Genomic DNA, 15441 nt, shown 5'->3' with positions numbered 1-15441 from the left:
TATACTTCGGGGAAAAAATGTCAGTCATTTTGCGATGGTTATCGAATGCTCTTTTCTGGAACAACTGTGTCCTGAACCCTATTCCACGAATGACCCTTCTCCCCCTCACTCCTAACTTTTTACTCTGCCCGGAGAAAACTTCGTACTATTGGTCAACATTTTTCTGCTCTCGGAATATAAAGTGCGGAGTCTCTCATGAAATAGACCACTGACCACTAGCCTAACAAGAGGAAGCTCTTAAGGGACTGAATCTTGGCTGTATGTATATTTGTATAAGTCCAGGTACAACTCAACAGAGACAGAGGAAACTGGAAAACTTGAAATTGATAGTAAAGAAATAGATATTAATGTAAACAAAAAAGTTCAATAAATAATAATGTAAACAAACAGTATCAAACTCTACATGGTCAAGTAAACACCAAAGATCCAGTCAAGCAATGTGCGATCGCACCAATCAAGTCCGTTTTCTGGAACAACTGTGTCCTGAACCCTATTCCACGAATGACCCTTCTCCCCCTCACTCCTAACTTTTTACTCTGCCCGGAGAAAACGTCGTACTATTGGTCAACATTTTTCTGCTCTCGGAATATAAAGTGCGGAGTCTCTCATGAAATAGACCACTGACCACTGTCCTAACAAGAGAAAGATCTTGAGGGACTGAATCTTGGCTGTATGTATATTTGTACAAGTCCAGGTACAACTCAACAGAGACAGAGAAAACTGGAAAACTTGAAATTGATAGTAAAGAAATAGATATTAATGTAAACAAAAAAGTTCAATAAATAATAATGTAAACAAACAGTATAACAGTATCAAACTCTACATGGTCAAGTAGACACCTGGTATATTGAATAATGAAATTGAGAGAAAATTCGTTCATCATTATGATTTTTAATGTAAATTCTTTATATTTTGATGAACTTATATTACAAGTAAGTACCCACACCTGAACGTTGGTAATCAAATTGGCTAATCTTATTGGATCTTGAACTATTTGATATAGGGATGTGTTTGTTTCTTGATACCATTCTCTCGGGTTCTGCATCCTTAGTAATTATACCAGTAAGAATAAAAATCTTGAAAACACACACAATCTCTGTACTAAGATTGAAAAAGTAATTTATTTGAAACTTTACAAGCAGTTTGGTCAGTCTTCTCTTGTCTCCATTCACTGCTGGTATTTGAATTGCAGCGCAGTTCCCTTATAAACAGAAACTAGATTAGATATCTCGGACTCCAAAGAAGTGTTTGGTTGCTGACTATATGGGCTATCACGTGCTGCTGACTTCCCGTCTCCACCCAAGCTGTGTGAGGTTAATGTGAAAAGACATTTAGCTTGTCGTAAACGAAATACAAACATTTGAAATAGTTCCGTCAAATTCCGACAGAGCGCAGCACGCTTATCATTTTGAGGTGTTTTTCAAAATCCCTTATCAGATATCAGCTGCTCGAAGAAGTTGGAAGGCTGTGGAGTTGTGGAGTGTGGAAGTGTTTTTCGCTTTTCTAATCTTTTCTCATGTTTTTCTCTTTTCTCAGTTTTCTATTTCTCAAGAACATTACTGTAGAGAAAGCCAATTAGCGAATTAGCAAAAACTTCATTCGACTGAATCATCAGATGGGCAATAAGAGACACAGTACTTCCCAATTAGGTGCTGGGTCAACACGAGAACACCAGAAAGTAACCTGTTGAAACGAGTATATTTTTTTTTGTCAGTGGTGGGATTCGAACCCGGGACCTTTCACATGGCAACAAGCGCTTTACCACTGAGCTAACCGTGTCCTCTTGGGTCTTCTAGTTTTTCTAATTTTTTGGTTTTTCCATGATGATCATGATTATGATCACTGTAGGGTGCAATAGTGAAACCAAAAATTACAGAAACAACTTTTGTAAAATGACTCTCTTTTATTTAGTTCAATTGCAACCAGGGTAAGAAGGGTGTATGCTTTCTCATCTCAGAGAGACCATCTGTGTTTATCACTCTTAAGACTTTCACAGCTACCTACTTATTATTTATGTTTTGTTTGTTAAATGTTAAACCGTAGAGCATGTCCCTTGATCAATTTGTTCAAGTCCATGTGCTTCAAGCACTGAAAAGTTAGGTGGTTAGGTCTTCAGCGTATAACAGCTAGTGAAATTAGTGATGATGATACTGTTAAGGAGCCTCTCTAGCTTAGTGTTTATTGTACTACCTAGCATACAAGAGATCAGTTGACATAATCGGGATGAGATCGAAGGTAAGTATCTTCTTCTTCTAGTACCAAGTCCATTACTGAACGTTGGTAATCAAATTGGCTAATCTTATTGGAAAAGACATTTAGCCTGTCGTAAAACCCCTAAAAACTAAATTGAAATAATTTCAGAATGTCGGACAGGGGATGTCCAGATTACAGAGGGATTCAATCTGCCTGTCAAATACATACTCCACACAGTTGGGCCTAAGTACAATACCAAATATAAGACTGCCGCTGAAATTACTCTTCATTCTTGTTACAGGTAAGATCTTATGGCTTTCGATTTATCTTTTTTTCTAAGACTTTGAAATTGGAGTATCTCGTAAAACTCGTAATAATTGTAGCCAAAACTAAATGTCCTCCTAATCTCCCTAGGGACGATTGAGAGGCTTTTGAAAAACCCCAACCCCGTGAACACAGGAAAAGATGAAGAAGAAGAAAAGGAAGGAATGACGGCCTCTATAATGGAGTCATTCTTCCCCACCTGCATAGAAAATGTCAGAAAATCGTGTAATGTTCACACCAGATTCCCTCCCACCCTCCTCAATTCTTGAAAGTTTTTGCACTTCTTTAAATTCAATATTCTACCAAAAATATTCTTTATAATTTCAGAAATGTTCTTATGAAGAGTTTCGACTTGAAAGTGAAAAGCATAGGGATCAGTGTGATCAATTCAATTCACAAGAATTATCCACCTGATGAGGGGGCGCATATTGCTCTACGTAAGTAACTGCCTGAATATTGGTCCAAGTAAGTTGATTCATATAAGCGTAGCCCATCTTCTAGGGCTGTTTGCCCCTACACCTAAAACTCGGTGTTAGCTTTTTGTGTATGTCCATTGTCCAAGTAACTAAATCTCTACTCCAATTGCCCTGACCGATCGCCTAGCCCCTCGGCCAATCGCCTTGGCCGAGGGGCTAGGCTTACAGAAGGGCGCGTGTTCAATACCAGCCGAGGCAAGGAAGTTTATCCTCGATTGTTTGATAGTTCGACCAAATAATAATAGATCTCTTAGCGTTAGGTGGTAGAGAACGCCTCCAGCGTTAACCTCGCCTAGTGGTTACCTTCCACTCAAGAGTCTATTATTTATTAATACACGTTGGCTTAATTTTCCAGGAACAATTCGTCGGTTTCTCGAAAAGCAAGAGGTGTCGGGTCGGATTCGTCTGGAGAGCATTGTGCTGGTTGTGGGATCAGTGTGATCAATTCAATTCACAAGAATTATCCACCTGATGAGGGGGCGCATATTGCTCTACGTAAGTAACTGCCTGAATATTGCTCCAAGTTAGTAGATTCGTATTAAGTATAACACATCCTCTAGGGCTGTTTGCCCCTACACCTAAGTCTTGGACTGGGCTTTTTATTGTGTATATCCAAGTTAGTCGAAATCTCTACTCGATTAATTAAATCAGCTACTCACTTGTTTTACGAGACCAAATGAACCTCAAACTCCAAGCACAGAACCCAAAAAACTTTTAACCCGCCTGAATCGAAGCAGGATCTCCGGTGGTATCAACTCTCCTTGGCCGAGGGGGTAAGTATAATTCTAGGCTGACGGGGGACCCGAGTTCGATTCTCGAAGTTTTTTCGGCCTCGTAAAGACAGTTGAGTAGCTGCCCTAATTGAGTAGCGCCCAGCACCAGTGGTCTGTGGCGCGGCATTTGCTTTGCCACAAGTAATAAGTCATGATTTGATTTGATGTAGTTCTATAATTCTATACTTGGGGCTCAATTTCCAGGAACAATTCGTCGGTTTCTCGAGAAGCAAGAGGTGTCGGGTCGGATTCGTCTGGAGAGCATTGTGCTGGTTGTTGAAAGCTGCGATGCTGCCATCTATGAAGTGCTCATGCCTCTGTACTTCCCCCGGTCTAAGGAAGAGGAGCGCTGTGCCCTTGTACAACTGCCGAGCAATCTGGGGGGCCCGGATGGGGAGCCGATCTATTCGGAGCGACAAATCCGCATCATCGACAATCCGCAACACTTGATACACCGTGAGTAATAATAATTATTAGAGGCAACCTAACTAAGCACCATCATTATTGTTCGCGGACAGTTCTGGTGGATGATGTTGGTTTGGTGTGGATCTGCCTCCAGATCACAATTGGTTCAAAATTGAAATTTGAAATCTGTCCTAATTGCAGGTGGGTATATCTCATCAATTCATGAGATATGTCCACCAGAAAATTCAATTTAAAATAATTATGTTCAACAATGTATGAAAAATATGTAACTATTAATTATAACCATAGTGCTTATGATTATAAGTATAAGTGCTTCGTTGAGTTGCCTCTTAAAACTGCTTGAAGAGAACCAAAGAGTCCTTTTTCTCTAGGAGTAGGTTACATAGCACGTTGAATTAACGACATCACTGAAGCTAAACAACCGAGAGGATAAATAATAAGCAATTAGATTAGAGCTAGTTTAAATAATAAGCAATTTAATAGGAGGCACCTAGTTGCTTTTTTTCATCCCTCACAAGTATGGTGAAGTGTACCAAGGACATTAATTTACTATTTATAGAGCTTAAGTTTGATTTATTACTTAATCATGGTGTGACTTTTACGAGTAGATCAGGTAGTTATTGTTTTAGAATTTGTAGGTCATGTTTTTATACCTCTCAAATGTGACAAGGATGCAACACAAAACGTTTGGTTGAGATGGTTGCTGCGCTTGGCGGTATTTTGACCGCTTTTGGACAGATTTCGACCGTTTTTTGAGCTGCACCAATTTCAGTTGTCAGTGAAGGGCATTTAGTGATGACATAGCGCAATCACAATCAGTATCACCCTGTGTTGAACTCAAAAACTCAGTAATATGTCAAGAATTTTCTCGTGTTTTTAGGTTCGTATTGAATAAATTGTTGGCATAGTATAACTTTTTAGTCTTCGCCAACAGTAGAAAATGTGGAAATAGGCATATTAAATAAAAATTAATAACAAATAAACACAATTCTATATTGTAAAAGTTAGGGTAAAAGAACACTCAAATAAGCATCATTCAATAGTATAAGGAAAGTCGTGTGATGTTCACACCAGATTTTTAGTCTTCGCCAACAGTAGAAAATGTGGAAATAGACATATTAAATAAATATTAATAACAAATAAACACAATTCCAGAAGATCTTAGTAAATTATAACTTGGTGACTTAATTGCACTTACTGCCGTACACAATTGGACCAGCCCCATTGACGTCAATCGGTTTGCTATCAGCATATTAAACAAAGTCATTCTCTGACACCTGACAAGACTTTTACTACTAAGGCTAACGTTAGTTGCTAATTGATGGGATCTGCACCACATGTTATACTTAAAATGTGTATAATTATGCTAGCGCTAAAACTTTGCGTCTAAAGTTGATTAAATATGAAGTAGGTAGGCACTTAAATGAGATTGCCAACTGTTTTTGATTGATAAAAGGGCTTCTTGGTAATTTGCCAAGTAAGTGGACTAGTTTTATGCTGTATTTATTTTTTTCCATGATTCTCCTACATTTATTTATTTACTTGATTATTTTTTTTACATTTATATTATTTAATATGATACTCCTACAATATTAGTATCACCTACAGTACTTTTGTCAACTTTTAGCATTAGAAGATACGAAGTTAAAATAACCATCAGAGAGCTTTCAGCATTTCAAGAAGAACGACATCGTTGTTTTAAATGTAAACAGATCCATAACAATATCAATTAAATACTGAATTAATTTATTTTCTCAGTCTTTTTTAATTTCTATACGAGTTCTTTTAATTAAATTAGTCCACATTTTATTTTCAATGTGTTATTGGAAAGATTTAATTTTAAAACAAAGAGTGATCTAAAATTTATTATTAATGGTCTTATTATTGTGTTTGTTGATAACATGGAAAATCCACTTTTAGTCAATTTTAAAATCGTAAGTAAATCGTGAAGTTTGACGTCACGGCATACGCGCCTGTAGGCGATGACGTCATAATTCATGACTCCCGCTTCGTTTGTTTGTGCGCACTGCGCAAGCGTTTCTGCGCATTTTGACGTGAAATCTGACGTCACAACTCTTTGAATTTTTCTATTAGAAGGGCAATTAAAAATTGAATTTTCGACCTTTTGAAACTTTTTCGGAGTTTTGACCTCAGATTTGGATTTTTCACAACTTTTTACGTAGGAATCGACCTTTCATTAATAATATTTTCCCAATTGCAACTCCTCCATTGTCACAATACATGGCAGTACAATCACGACAATTCCAAAAATAGCAAAACATTTCGCTATTGAAATACCGACGTCATTTCATGTACTCTTCTCTCTCTCTATGTCTTCCTCTGCTTTCCTTCCTTCCTTCCTTCCTTCCTCATTCATGCCCCCCCTTTTTTTCCCTTTCTATCTGTCTCTTTCCCTGTCTTCCCCCTTTTCTATTTCTCGTACAACTCGTTGACTAGAATAAGAACAATCCTTCAGTCGGATTAATGTACTTAAAGTTGTGCTATCGGTCGGTACATTATCGAAGACTCGTTATCTCGGTAACCTTAGCCGTATTTTATTATTTGACTTTTTCTTTAGTTGTCATACAAAAATTTTCTTTGGACTCGACTAGTTTGGACGTAATGGTGCCACCACATCCGCTGCCAAGCTTTTGTGAAACTCTGTCAACAGTGTAGGGAGAAAAAGAAGTGAAGTGACGATATCTAGACTGTTGAGTATTTCGGTACTAGAGAATTGGAGAAATTCCGTACTGCCACGGGTCGCGGATGAATATCCCTACTAGTCAGATGTATGGATTTCCGCACTATTCTACTTCAAATGTTTTTCCGTACTAGCACGATTCGTATGGATTTCCGCACTATTCTACTTCAAATGTTTTTCCGTACTAGCACGATTCGTATGGATTTCCGCACTATTCTACTTCAAATGTTTTTCCGTACTAGCACGATTCGTATGGATTTCCGCACTATTCTACTTCAAATGTTTTTCCGTACTAGCACGATTCGTATGGATTTCCGCACTATTCTACTTCAAATGTTTTTCCGTACTAGCACGATTCGTATGGATTTCCGCACTATTCTACTTCAAATGTTTTTCCGTACTAGTTTCATGGTATGGATATCCGTACTCTCACGGGATTAGATCGTTGAGTGTCCTGAACCCTATTCCACGAATGACCCTTCTCCCCCTCACTCCTAACTTTTTACTCTGCCCGGAGAAAACCGAGAAAACGTAGTACCTACTATAATATTGGTCAACACTTTTCTGCTCTCGGAATATAAAGTGCGGAGTCTCTCATGAAATAGACCACTGACCACTGTCCTAACAAGAGAAAGATCTTGAGGGACTGAATCTTGGCTGTATGTATATTTGTACAAGTCCAGGTACAACTCAACAGAGACAGAGAAAACTGGAAAACTTGAAATTGATAGTAAAGAAATAGATATTAATGTAAACAAAAAAGTTCAATAAATAATAATGTAAACAAACAGTATAACAGTATCAAACTCTACATGGTCAAGTAGACACCAAAGATCCAGTCAAGCAATGTGCGATCGCACCAATCAAGTCCACTATTTACTTCCTTTAATTTTCAGCTCCAGAGCGTGGTACTGGGTATATGCTTATTGAATATTTGATGTCTGATTAGTTTATGGTTGGTCTGTGGCCGTAGTGTGTCAGCTGCCATCGTTCTTCAGACTGTCTTCCTTTCGGGTTTTCTTTTGTTTTCGTGTTGTATTTTGTGTACGCTTTATTTGTCGATAGACTCATTGAGTTTTCCATCCATATAACACATACCTTTGGAGTTTTTACATTCCTTTGCCATTGAAAATGAGTTCTTGAGGTATTTATTTTTCACTTGTGTGTTTGTTCTTTTCTTGGTTTTAAATTTTCATCGAGATCAATGAAAGTAGGTAATTAATTGGATTTTTTGTGGTGAGCACGTTAAAGAGTAAATTAATAAAATAAAATTAATTAATATTACCCACATACACGAGTAATGCTCAGTTCATCAATTTTAATTAATTATTGAATTATTACAAATCTTTCTTTTCTTTTCTTTTTTTTTTGGCAAAGTTTGGTCCAGTGTGCAAATACGTTCATAAATAAGTTCATACAAATAAGTACCTCAAAATACGCTCATGAAGTTTTGTACCTATAAAGTTTAAACGTGATATTATGTTTACTGTAAACTTACCTTCCTATCAAATATAAATATAGGTATACCTAAGACTTATTCAGACTGCGGGGATAAATGGACTTTTCAGTCTCATCCTAGCAGTATAAATGAGGTATTCTATTCTAAAGTGATCATTTTTGAAGGTATCCAATAAGATCGTCACATGAGCTAGCGTGTTGACAGTCGTTTGGTGTCAATAGATATCTAGTCACGTGAGATACTAGTTTTTGTCACAAGTGTTTTCTGTGTACCATAGAGTTTTCATAGTCGTTTTCATTCCGGGTGTGCATATCAGTTGACGATATTTCTGTGTAAACATTGCTCTCGACGTATCAAGGTTAGTAAACAATGTTCTGTTTCATGTAACAATACTTTTTTTTTTATTACAATATTTTATTCCCCCATATTTAAAAGTGTTTTCTGTGTACCATAGAGTTTTCATAGTCGTTTTCATTCCGGGTGTGCATATCAGTTGACGATATTTCTGTGTAAACATTGCACTCGACGTATCAAGGTTAGTAAACAATGTTCTGTTTCATGTAACAATACTTTTTTTTATTACAATATTTTATTCCCCCATATTTATTCCAGTATATCCCTGATAGAAGCCAGAGCACTAACAAAAAACAGAATCCAGTGGTAGCCAGCAGTTAGCACTGGCTTGTAAGCGCAAGGTCGCGAGTTCGATTCCCGCCTGGGGCGAAATATATCCTGAACTCCTCTACGGATAAAGTTCGTTCTCGGAACGGCTGCCTTTTTCCTATCCTCCTTCTCTCTTCAATTTTGGGACGATAAGACCTCCGTTGTTCCAGTCCCCTCCATCAAACCTCTTGGGGGAAACATCGGGAAATTCTTTGTTAACCCCGACACTAATGGTTGAAGAAGACGACAAAGTAAGTTCTATTATTAGTTTTAATAATCTTTGTTCTGGTCTCATGGTTACTTAGCATGTCCTTCTGGAGTTCCCGAGAGTGCGTGCATTGTCCGCTTTTCCTGAGACCTGAAGATTTGAATGCCATCTTACATCCTCAAAATATCCCTCCGCATAATATTAAAACTTGAATCTAACTAAATTTCCTCATTAGATTTAGTGCCCTACTGCGCATTCGGGGGCCCCGCGAGGGCCCTTGTATAATTGAATTTTAGAGTTCAGTGAACCAGTAGTAATTTAGTTTTACAGTTCAGTGAAATAGTTATCAACTATTCAACTCGACTGCTTTATCAGCTTCATTTGATACTTCGTCTAGAATTACTTGAAAATACGATACCTATAAACTACACGTTATCTAGGATTACTTCATCTACTCATATAACGTCAACTAATATAACTTCATCAACTAATATAACACCCAGGTGTTCTGTACAGTTCTACTTTCATATTATAGCAATTTCTAGACAATCAAGACTCTTTATTGCATAACGAGAGTAATCTCTGTACCGTAAGTGTGGTCTTCAAGCATTGATGTAGGTATACTTAGATAGAATCCTTCAGTCTCCTTTTGGACAAGACGTCCCAAGTATTGTACAGAAATTCTTTTCCTTGAAAGTTATTGTTCAATGTCCATTATTGTCCATTGCACCAGAGATATTATTGCGAAGAGTGCGTATTTTATATTCTAAGTGGTGATTAGTATGAATCATATCCCACCTTTTCTTACATGACTGCCCAAGTTTCTGTAGTTCATTTTGTATTCCTTGCTGTTTCAGCAGTTCCCAAAAGCTTATGGGGACTTAATACTTTCCTAAGATCTTAAAACCTGAATTTAAATTGAACTATTGGAGCAATCTGATTGGTTGATTCGAAACATTGCCAATTAGATTGCTTAATCCAATAGTTAAACTTACTTTAAGTTTAAACTCATATTCTGGTCCTGGCCATCAATATGGAGCCCTCACTAATGTGCCTCGAGTTAGGAACAGCTGCTCTAATTAGTCTAATCAATACATTGTGCTGACAATACTCACTCATTAGTGCGTGTACTATACTACTACTATAGTCATCTAATTGATTAGTTCATTATACTTAATTAGGTATCTATGTACTTTGGATAATCATAATTTATGTTCAAATTGATGAGAATTATGAGTTTCTAAGGTTTCATTAGATTTTTTCGTACCTACTTGAAAAGCCCATTCTGAGGCTTAGGTGTAGGGGCAAACAACCCTAAATTTTGGGTTAAGCTTATACGAATCTTCGTTAGATTTGTTTTGAGCTATAGACTTTGATTCCCATCTCAGATGTCTGGTGAGTCTAGAAAAGAGAATGTCTTGTGATTTCTTCGTGTCTTATTCTTACCATGACTTTATTTTTGTCTAACGAGAGAAATATTAGGCGAATCCATTAGGTTAGCTGACATAGATTAGCTTAAAATATTTTGTTCTGTGGACGCTCCAAGTATGGTGAAGTGTACCAAGGACATTAATTTACTATTTATAGAGCTTAAGTTTGATTTATTACTTAATCATGGTGTGACTTTTACGAGTAGATCAGCTAGTTATTGTTTTAGAATTTGTATTAGGTCATGTTTTATACCTGCTCTTTTTCTTCCACTTCCTTTTCTTCCCCCTGATGCTGCACCAATTTCAGTTGTCAGTGAAGGGCATTTAGTGATGACATAGCGCAATCACAATCAGTATCACCCTGTGTTGAACTCAAAAATTCAGTAATATGTCAAGAATTTTCTCGTGTTTTTAGGTTCGTATTGAATAAATTGTTGGCACAAGTAAGCGCAAGGTCGCGAGTTCGATTCCCGCCTGGGGCGAAATATATCCTGAACTCCTCTACGGATAAAGTTCGTTCTCGGAACGGCTGCCTTTTTCCTATCCTCCTTCTCTCTTCAATTTTGGGACGATAAGACCTCCGTTGTTCCAGTCCCCTCCATCAAACCTCTTGGGGGAAACATCGGGAAATTCTTTGTTAACCCCGACACTAATGGTTGAAGAAGACGACAAAGTAAGTTCTATTATTAGTTTTAATAATCTTTGTTCTGGTCTCATGGTTACTTAGCATGTCCTTCTGGAGTTCCCGAGAGTGCGTGCATTGTCCGCTTTTCCTGAGACCTGAAGATTTGAATGCCATCTTACATCCTCAAAATATCCCTCCGCATAATATTAAAACTTGAATCTAACTAAATTTCCTCATTAGATTTAGTGCCCTACTGCGCATTCGGGGGCCCCGCGAGGGCCCTTGTATAATTGAATTTTAGAGTTCAGTGAACCAGTAGTAATTTAGTTTTACAGTTCAGTGAAATAGTTATCAACTATTCAACTCGACTGCTTTATCAGCTTCATTTGATACTTCGTCTAGAATTACTTGAAAATACGATACCTATAAACTACACGTTATCTAGGATTACTTCATCTACTCATATAACGTCAACTAATATAACTTCATCAACTAATATAACACCCAGGTGTTCTGTACAGTTCTACTTTCATATTATACGTGTATCTTGAGTGCGTATTTTATATTCTAAGTGGTGATTAGTATGAATCATATCCCACCTTTTCTTACATGACTGCCCAAGTTTCTGTAGTTCATTCTGTATTCCTTGCTGTTTCAGCAGTTACCAAAAGCTTATGGGGATTTAATACCTTCCTAAGATCTTTAAACCTGAATTTAAATTGAACTATTGGAGCAATCTGATTGGTTGATTCGAAGCATTGCCATTTTTTTTAAAAATACCTTATTTATACTGTCGGCTAAGACTAAAAAGTCCCATCATGCCAACAGTTTAAAAAGGCCTCATTTATTAACATCAATAATAAATACAACAAAGGTTTTGACATTACAAAAGTTGGAAAAGTTAAATATATATAAGATTGCTTAATCCAATAGTTAAACTTACTCTAAGTTTAAACTCATATTTGGTCCTGGCCATCAATATGGAGCCCTCACTAATGTTCTTTGAGTTAGGAACAGCTGCTCTAATTAGTCTAATCAATACATTGTGCTGACAATACTCACTCATTAGTGCGTGTACTATACTACTACTATAGTCATCTAATTGATTAGTTCATTATACTTAATTAGGTATCTATGTACTTTGGATAATCATAATTTATGTTCAAATTGATGAGAATTATGAGTTTCTAAGGTTTCATTAGATTTTTTCGTACCTACTTGAAAAGCCCATTCTGAGGCTTAGGTGTAGGGGCAAACAACCCTAAATTTTGGGTTAAGCTTATACGAATCTTCGTTAGATTTGTTTTGAGCTACAGACATTGATTTCCATCTCAGATGTCTGGTGAGTCTAGAAAAGAGAATGTCTTGTGATTTCTTCGTGTCTTATTCTTACCATGACTTTATTACCTAACTATCCTAACTTGTAGTTAAGCACAGGTAAAACAGTGACACATGCTTCAATGTACTACATTAAGGAGAGGTAATATTGTCTATCGAACATCATAAAAGGGATTCCACACAGGACTTGAAAATTCCAGAACACCCCTAACCAGTGAACAATATAGGATTTTTAGTGGCAGGACTCACAAAACACAAGTACGTGATGCCTGTAACTTTTGTCTAACGAGAGAAATATTAGGCGAATCCATTAGGTTAGCTGACATAGATTAGCTTAAAATATTTTGTTCTGTGGACGCCCCAAGTATGGTGAAGTGTACCAAGGACATTAATTTACTATTTATAGAGCTTAAGTTTGATTTATTACTTAATCATGGTGTGACTTTTACGGGTAGATCAGCTGAATTTGTAGGTCATGGTCTTAAACCAAGTTTAAACCCGATTGTGGTCCCAGCTATAAATCACACCAAGTTGACATTTCCAGCTTTGGTGATAAGTTCTGCTCCCTTTCCTTTGAATATCGGCACGTGTCTCAGGTTGTATAAGATCAACATTGTGATTTGGTGAACTCTTTACCATGATTCGTATTGATCCGTGCGTGATACTAGTCATGTGTCATTGCGTTCATGGGTTGAGTTGAACCAAACCTACATGTTTTTTCGTGTCTGTCCAGACCAATTCGAGTGAATCTAGTCTCTGAAGGACGAAAGACTCAATATCCAAATTGAGATTTTTTCGTACTTGAAAAGCCCATTCTGAGGCTTAGGTGTAGGGGCAAACAACCCTAAATGTTGGGTTAAGCTTATACGAATCTTCGTTAGATTTGTTTTAAGCTATAGACTTAGATTCCCATCTCAGATGTCTGGTGAGTTTAGAAAAGAGAATGTCTTGTGATTTCTTCGTGTCTTATTCTTACCATGACTTTATTTTTGTCTAACGAGAGAAATTTTAGGCGAATCCATTAGGTTAGCTGACATAGATTAGCTTAAAATATTTTGTTCTGTGGACGCTCCAAGTATGGTCTATCCAAATGTCAACCGATTACACTGATCCCAGCCAGTGGTCCTAGATTACAGTTGGAATTATGAAGTTTATATTGAGCAAATGTGTGAAAGAAATAAATTGGTGATCGGTTTTCTCAAGTTGTACTCCAGAGGCAAGTTAGAAAGCAATATGAACTGGGGTTTTTTCTATGTCTTCGATTGTAGATAATGCTGTTTTGCTCCGTACACGCGTTGGCTAACTTTGACCTCAACGATAGAACAGTTTGATGAAGATGCAACGGAGTTGATAAAGGTCAATCCTCTACCATCTAACAAGTTAGGTTTATTATCAAACGAAGATAAAATTTCATACCTCGGTTGGGATTATTGGCTAACTTTGACCTCAACGATAGAACAGTTTGATGAAGATGCAACGGAGTTGATAAAGGTCAATCCTCTACCATCTAACAAGTTAAGTTTATTATCAAACGAAGATAAAATTTCATACCTCGACTGGGATTCGAAACCATCTCGTTTACCAGGCGAGTGCCTTAACCATTCTTCTGGTTCTTGGCTTGGATTCAAATCTTGGGAGTTTTTGTATATGCTAAAGTTCCCCGGTCAAGCAGGTTAGGTCATCACGTGATACGGGTTTTCCATTCTCGGTGCAGATACTTGCTGTAGATTGTAGAATGGTGTAGTTGTGATAATGGTTTCAATTGTATTTGTATATTCTAAAGTTCCCCGGTCAAGCAGGTTAGGTCATCACGTGATACGGGTTTTCCATTCTCGGTGCAGATACTTGCTGTAGAATGGTGTAGTTGTGATAATGGTTTCAATTGTGCAGGTCAAGATGCACTTTTTACTTTAAAACCGAAGTGAATTCTTTGTATTTAGAATAATTTGTGTTTCATTATTTATTTCCTCTTTTGTGTGCACTTAAATGATATTCCTCGAATATCAATACTGCCGCTGAATTTATAATTGAATCTTGATTTTATAATATAAGATTATTCTAGGTATCTATTGTTCAAACATTCAGAAATCTGATTTGAATCTAGTGTCCCATCGGAGCCCTTTAGAAGCTCCGAAAGGCTCTTTTTTGTAAGTTCTAATAAGATTATTCTAGGTATCTATTGTTCAAACATTCAGAAATCTGATTTGAATCTAGTGTCCCATCGGAGCCCTTTAGAAGCTCCGAAAAGCTCTTTTTTTGTAAGTCGTACACGCGCTATGCAGGTAATCCTTGCACCAGGCAGTGAAATATGGTCATATGTAGGTTAAAGCAATAGTATTAATTGAGTATTAATCTAGGGTACACAGTTTTTCCTTATCATAGCACAACGGTATCTAGGTAATTCCATACTCCTGTGGTTTAGACTTTAGAATAATGACCTTATAGACCTCTTGCCTCTTGCATTTGAAAATATGAATGTGGCTTCAAAGGAAAACCTAATATGATTAATAATATCTCGTATGTTCATATTTTGTAAACATACTCATGTGGCTTTTAAGAATCACCTAATAAACCTCTTACATTTGTAAACATACTCAATTACTAATGTGGTTTATTGTCTCCTTCGTTTCCAGGCCAAGACTCGGCAGTTCTTGACCTTGGCTCTCATATCGACATTTCTGACACTTCATTCACTCAGATGCAGGGAGATTTGGATCAGCAGCGGCTCTTAGGAGAACGGCCTGTCCTGCCTTCCATAGATCTGCACTTCTCTCGCGAAGTCCACGACAGAGAACGGTAAGTTAGCAATATACTGTATGTAGGAG

General features: G+C 37.2%; 1 protein-coding gene and 1 long non-coding RNA gene across 2 annotated transcripts in view; both read left to right on the top strand.

The window, feature by feature from the left end:
• The window catches only part of LOC103507172 (protein GDAP2 homolog), a 63097-nt gene that overhangs the window by 20957 nt on the left and 26699 nt on the right, over window positions 1-15441 (top strand). Inside the window, exons 4-7 of the mRNA XM_026822105.1 lie at window positions 2220-2235; window positions 2362-2494; window positions 2845-2954; window positions 3971-4222. Of these exons, the coding sequence (XP_026677906.1) occupies window positions 2220-2235; window positions 2362-2494; window positions 2845-2954; window positions 3971-4222 (511 nt within the window). The remainder of the gene's footprint in view (window positions 1-2219; window positions 2236-2361; window positions 2495-2844; window positions 2955-3970; window positions 4223-15441) is intronic.
• Window positions 7767-15340, top strand: LOC113466577. The gene is made up of 3 exons (XR_003390936.1): window positions 7767-8037; window positions 8271-8710; window positions 15250-15340. It is a non-coding gene; the product is annotated as an uncharacterized LOC113466577 (long non-coding RNA).

Source organism: Diaphorina citri, unplaced genomic scaffold (genome assembly GCF_000475195.1).
Source record: "Diaphorina citri unplaced genomic scaffold, Diaci psyllid genome assembly version 1.1 scaffold294, whole genome shotgun sequence".
Taxonomy (NCBI): domain Eukaryota; kingdom Metazoa; phylum Arthropoda; class Insecta; order Hemiptera; family Psyllidae; genus Diaphorina; species Diaphorina citri.
Note: the sequence above shows the minus strand (reverse complement) of the source record. Positions and strands in the feature narration are given on the sequence as shown.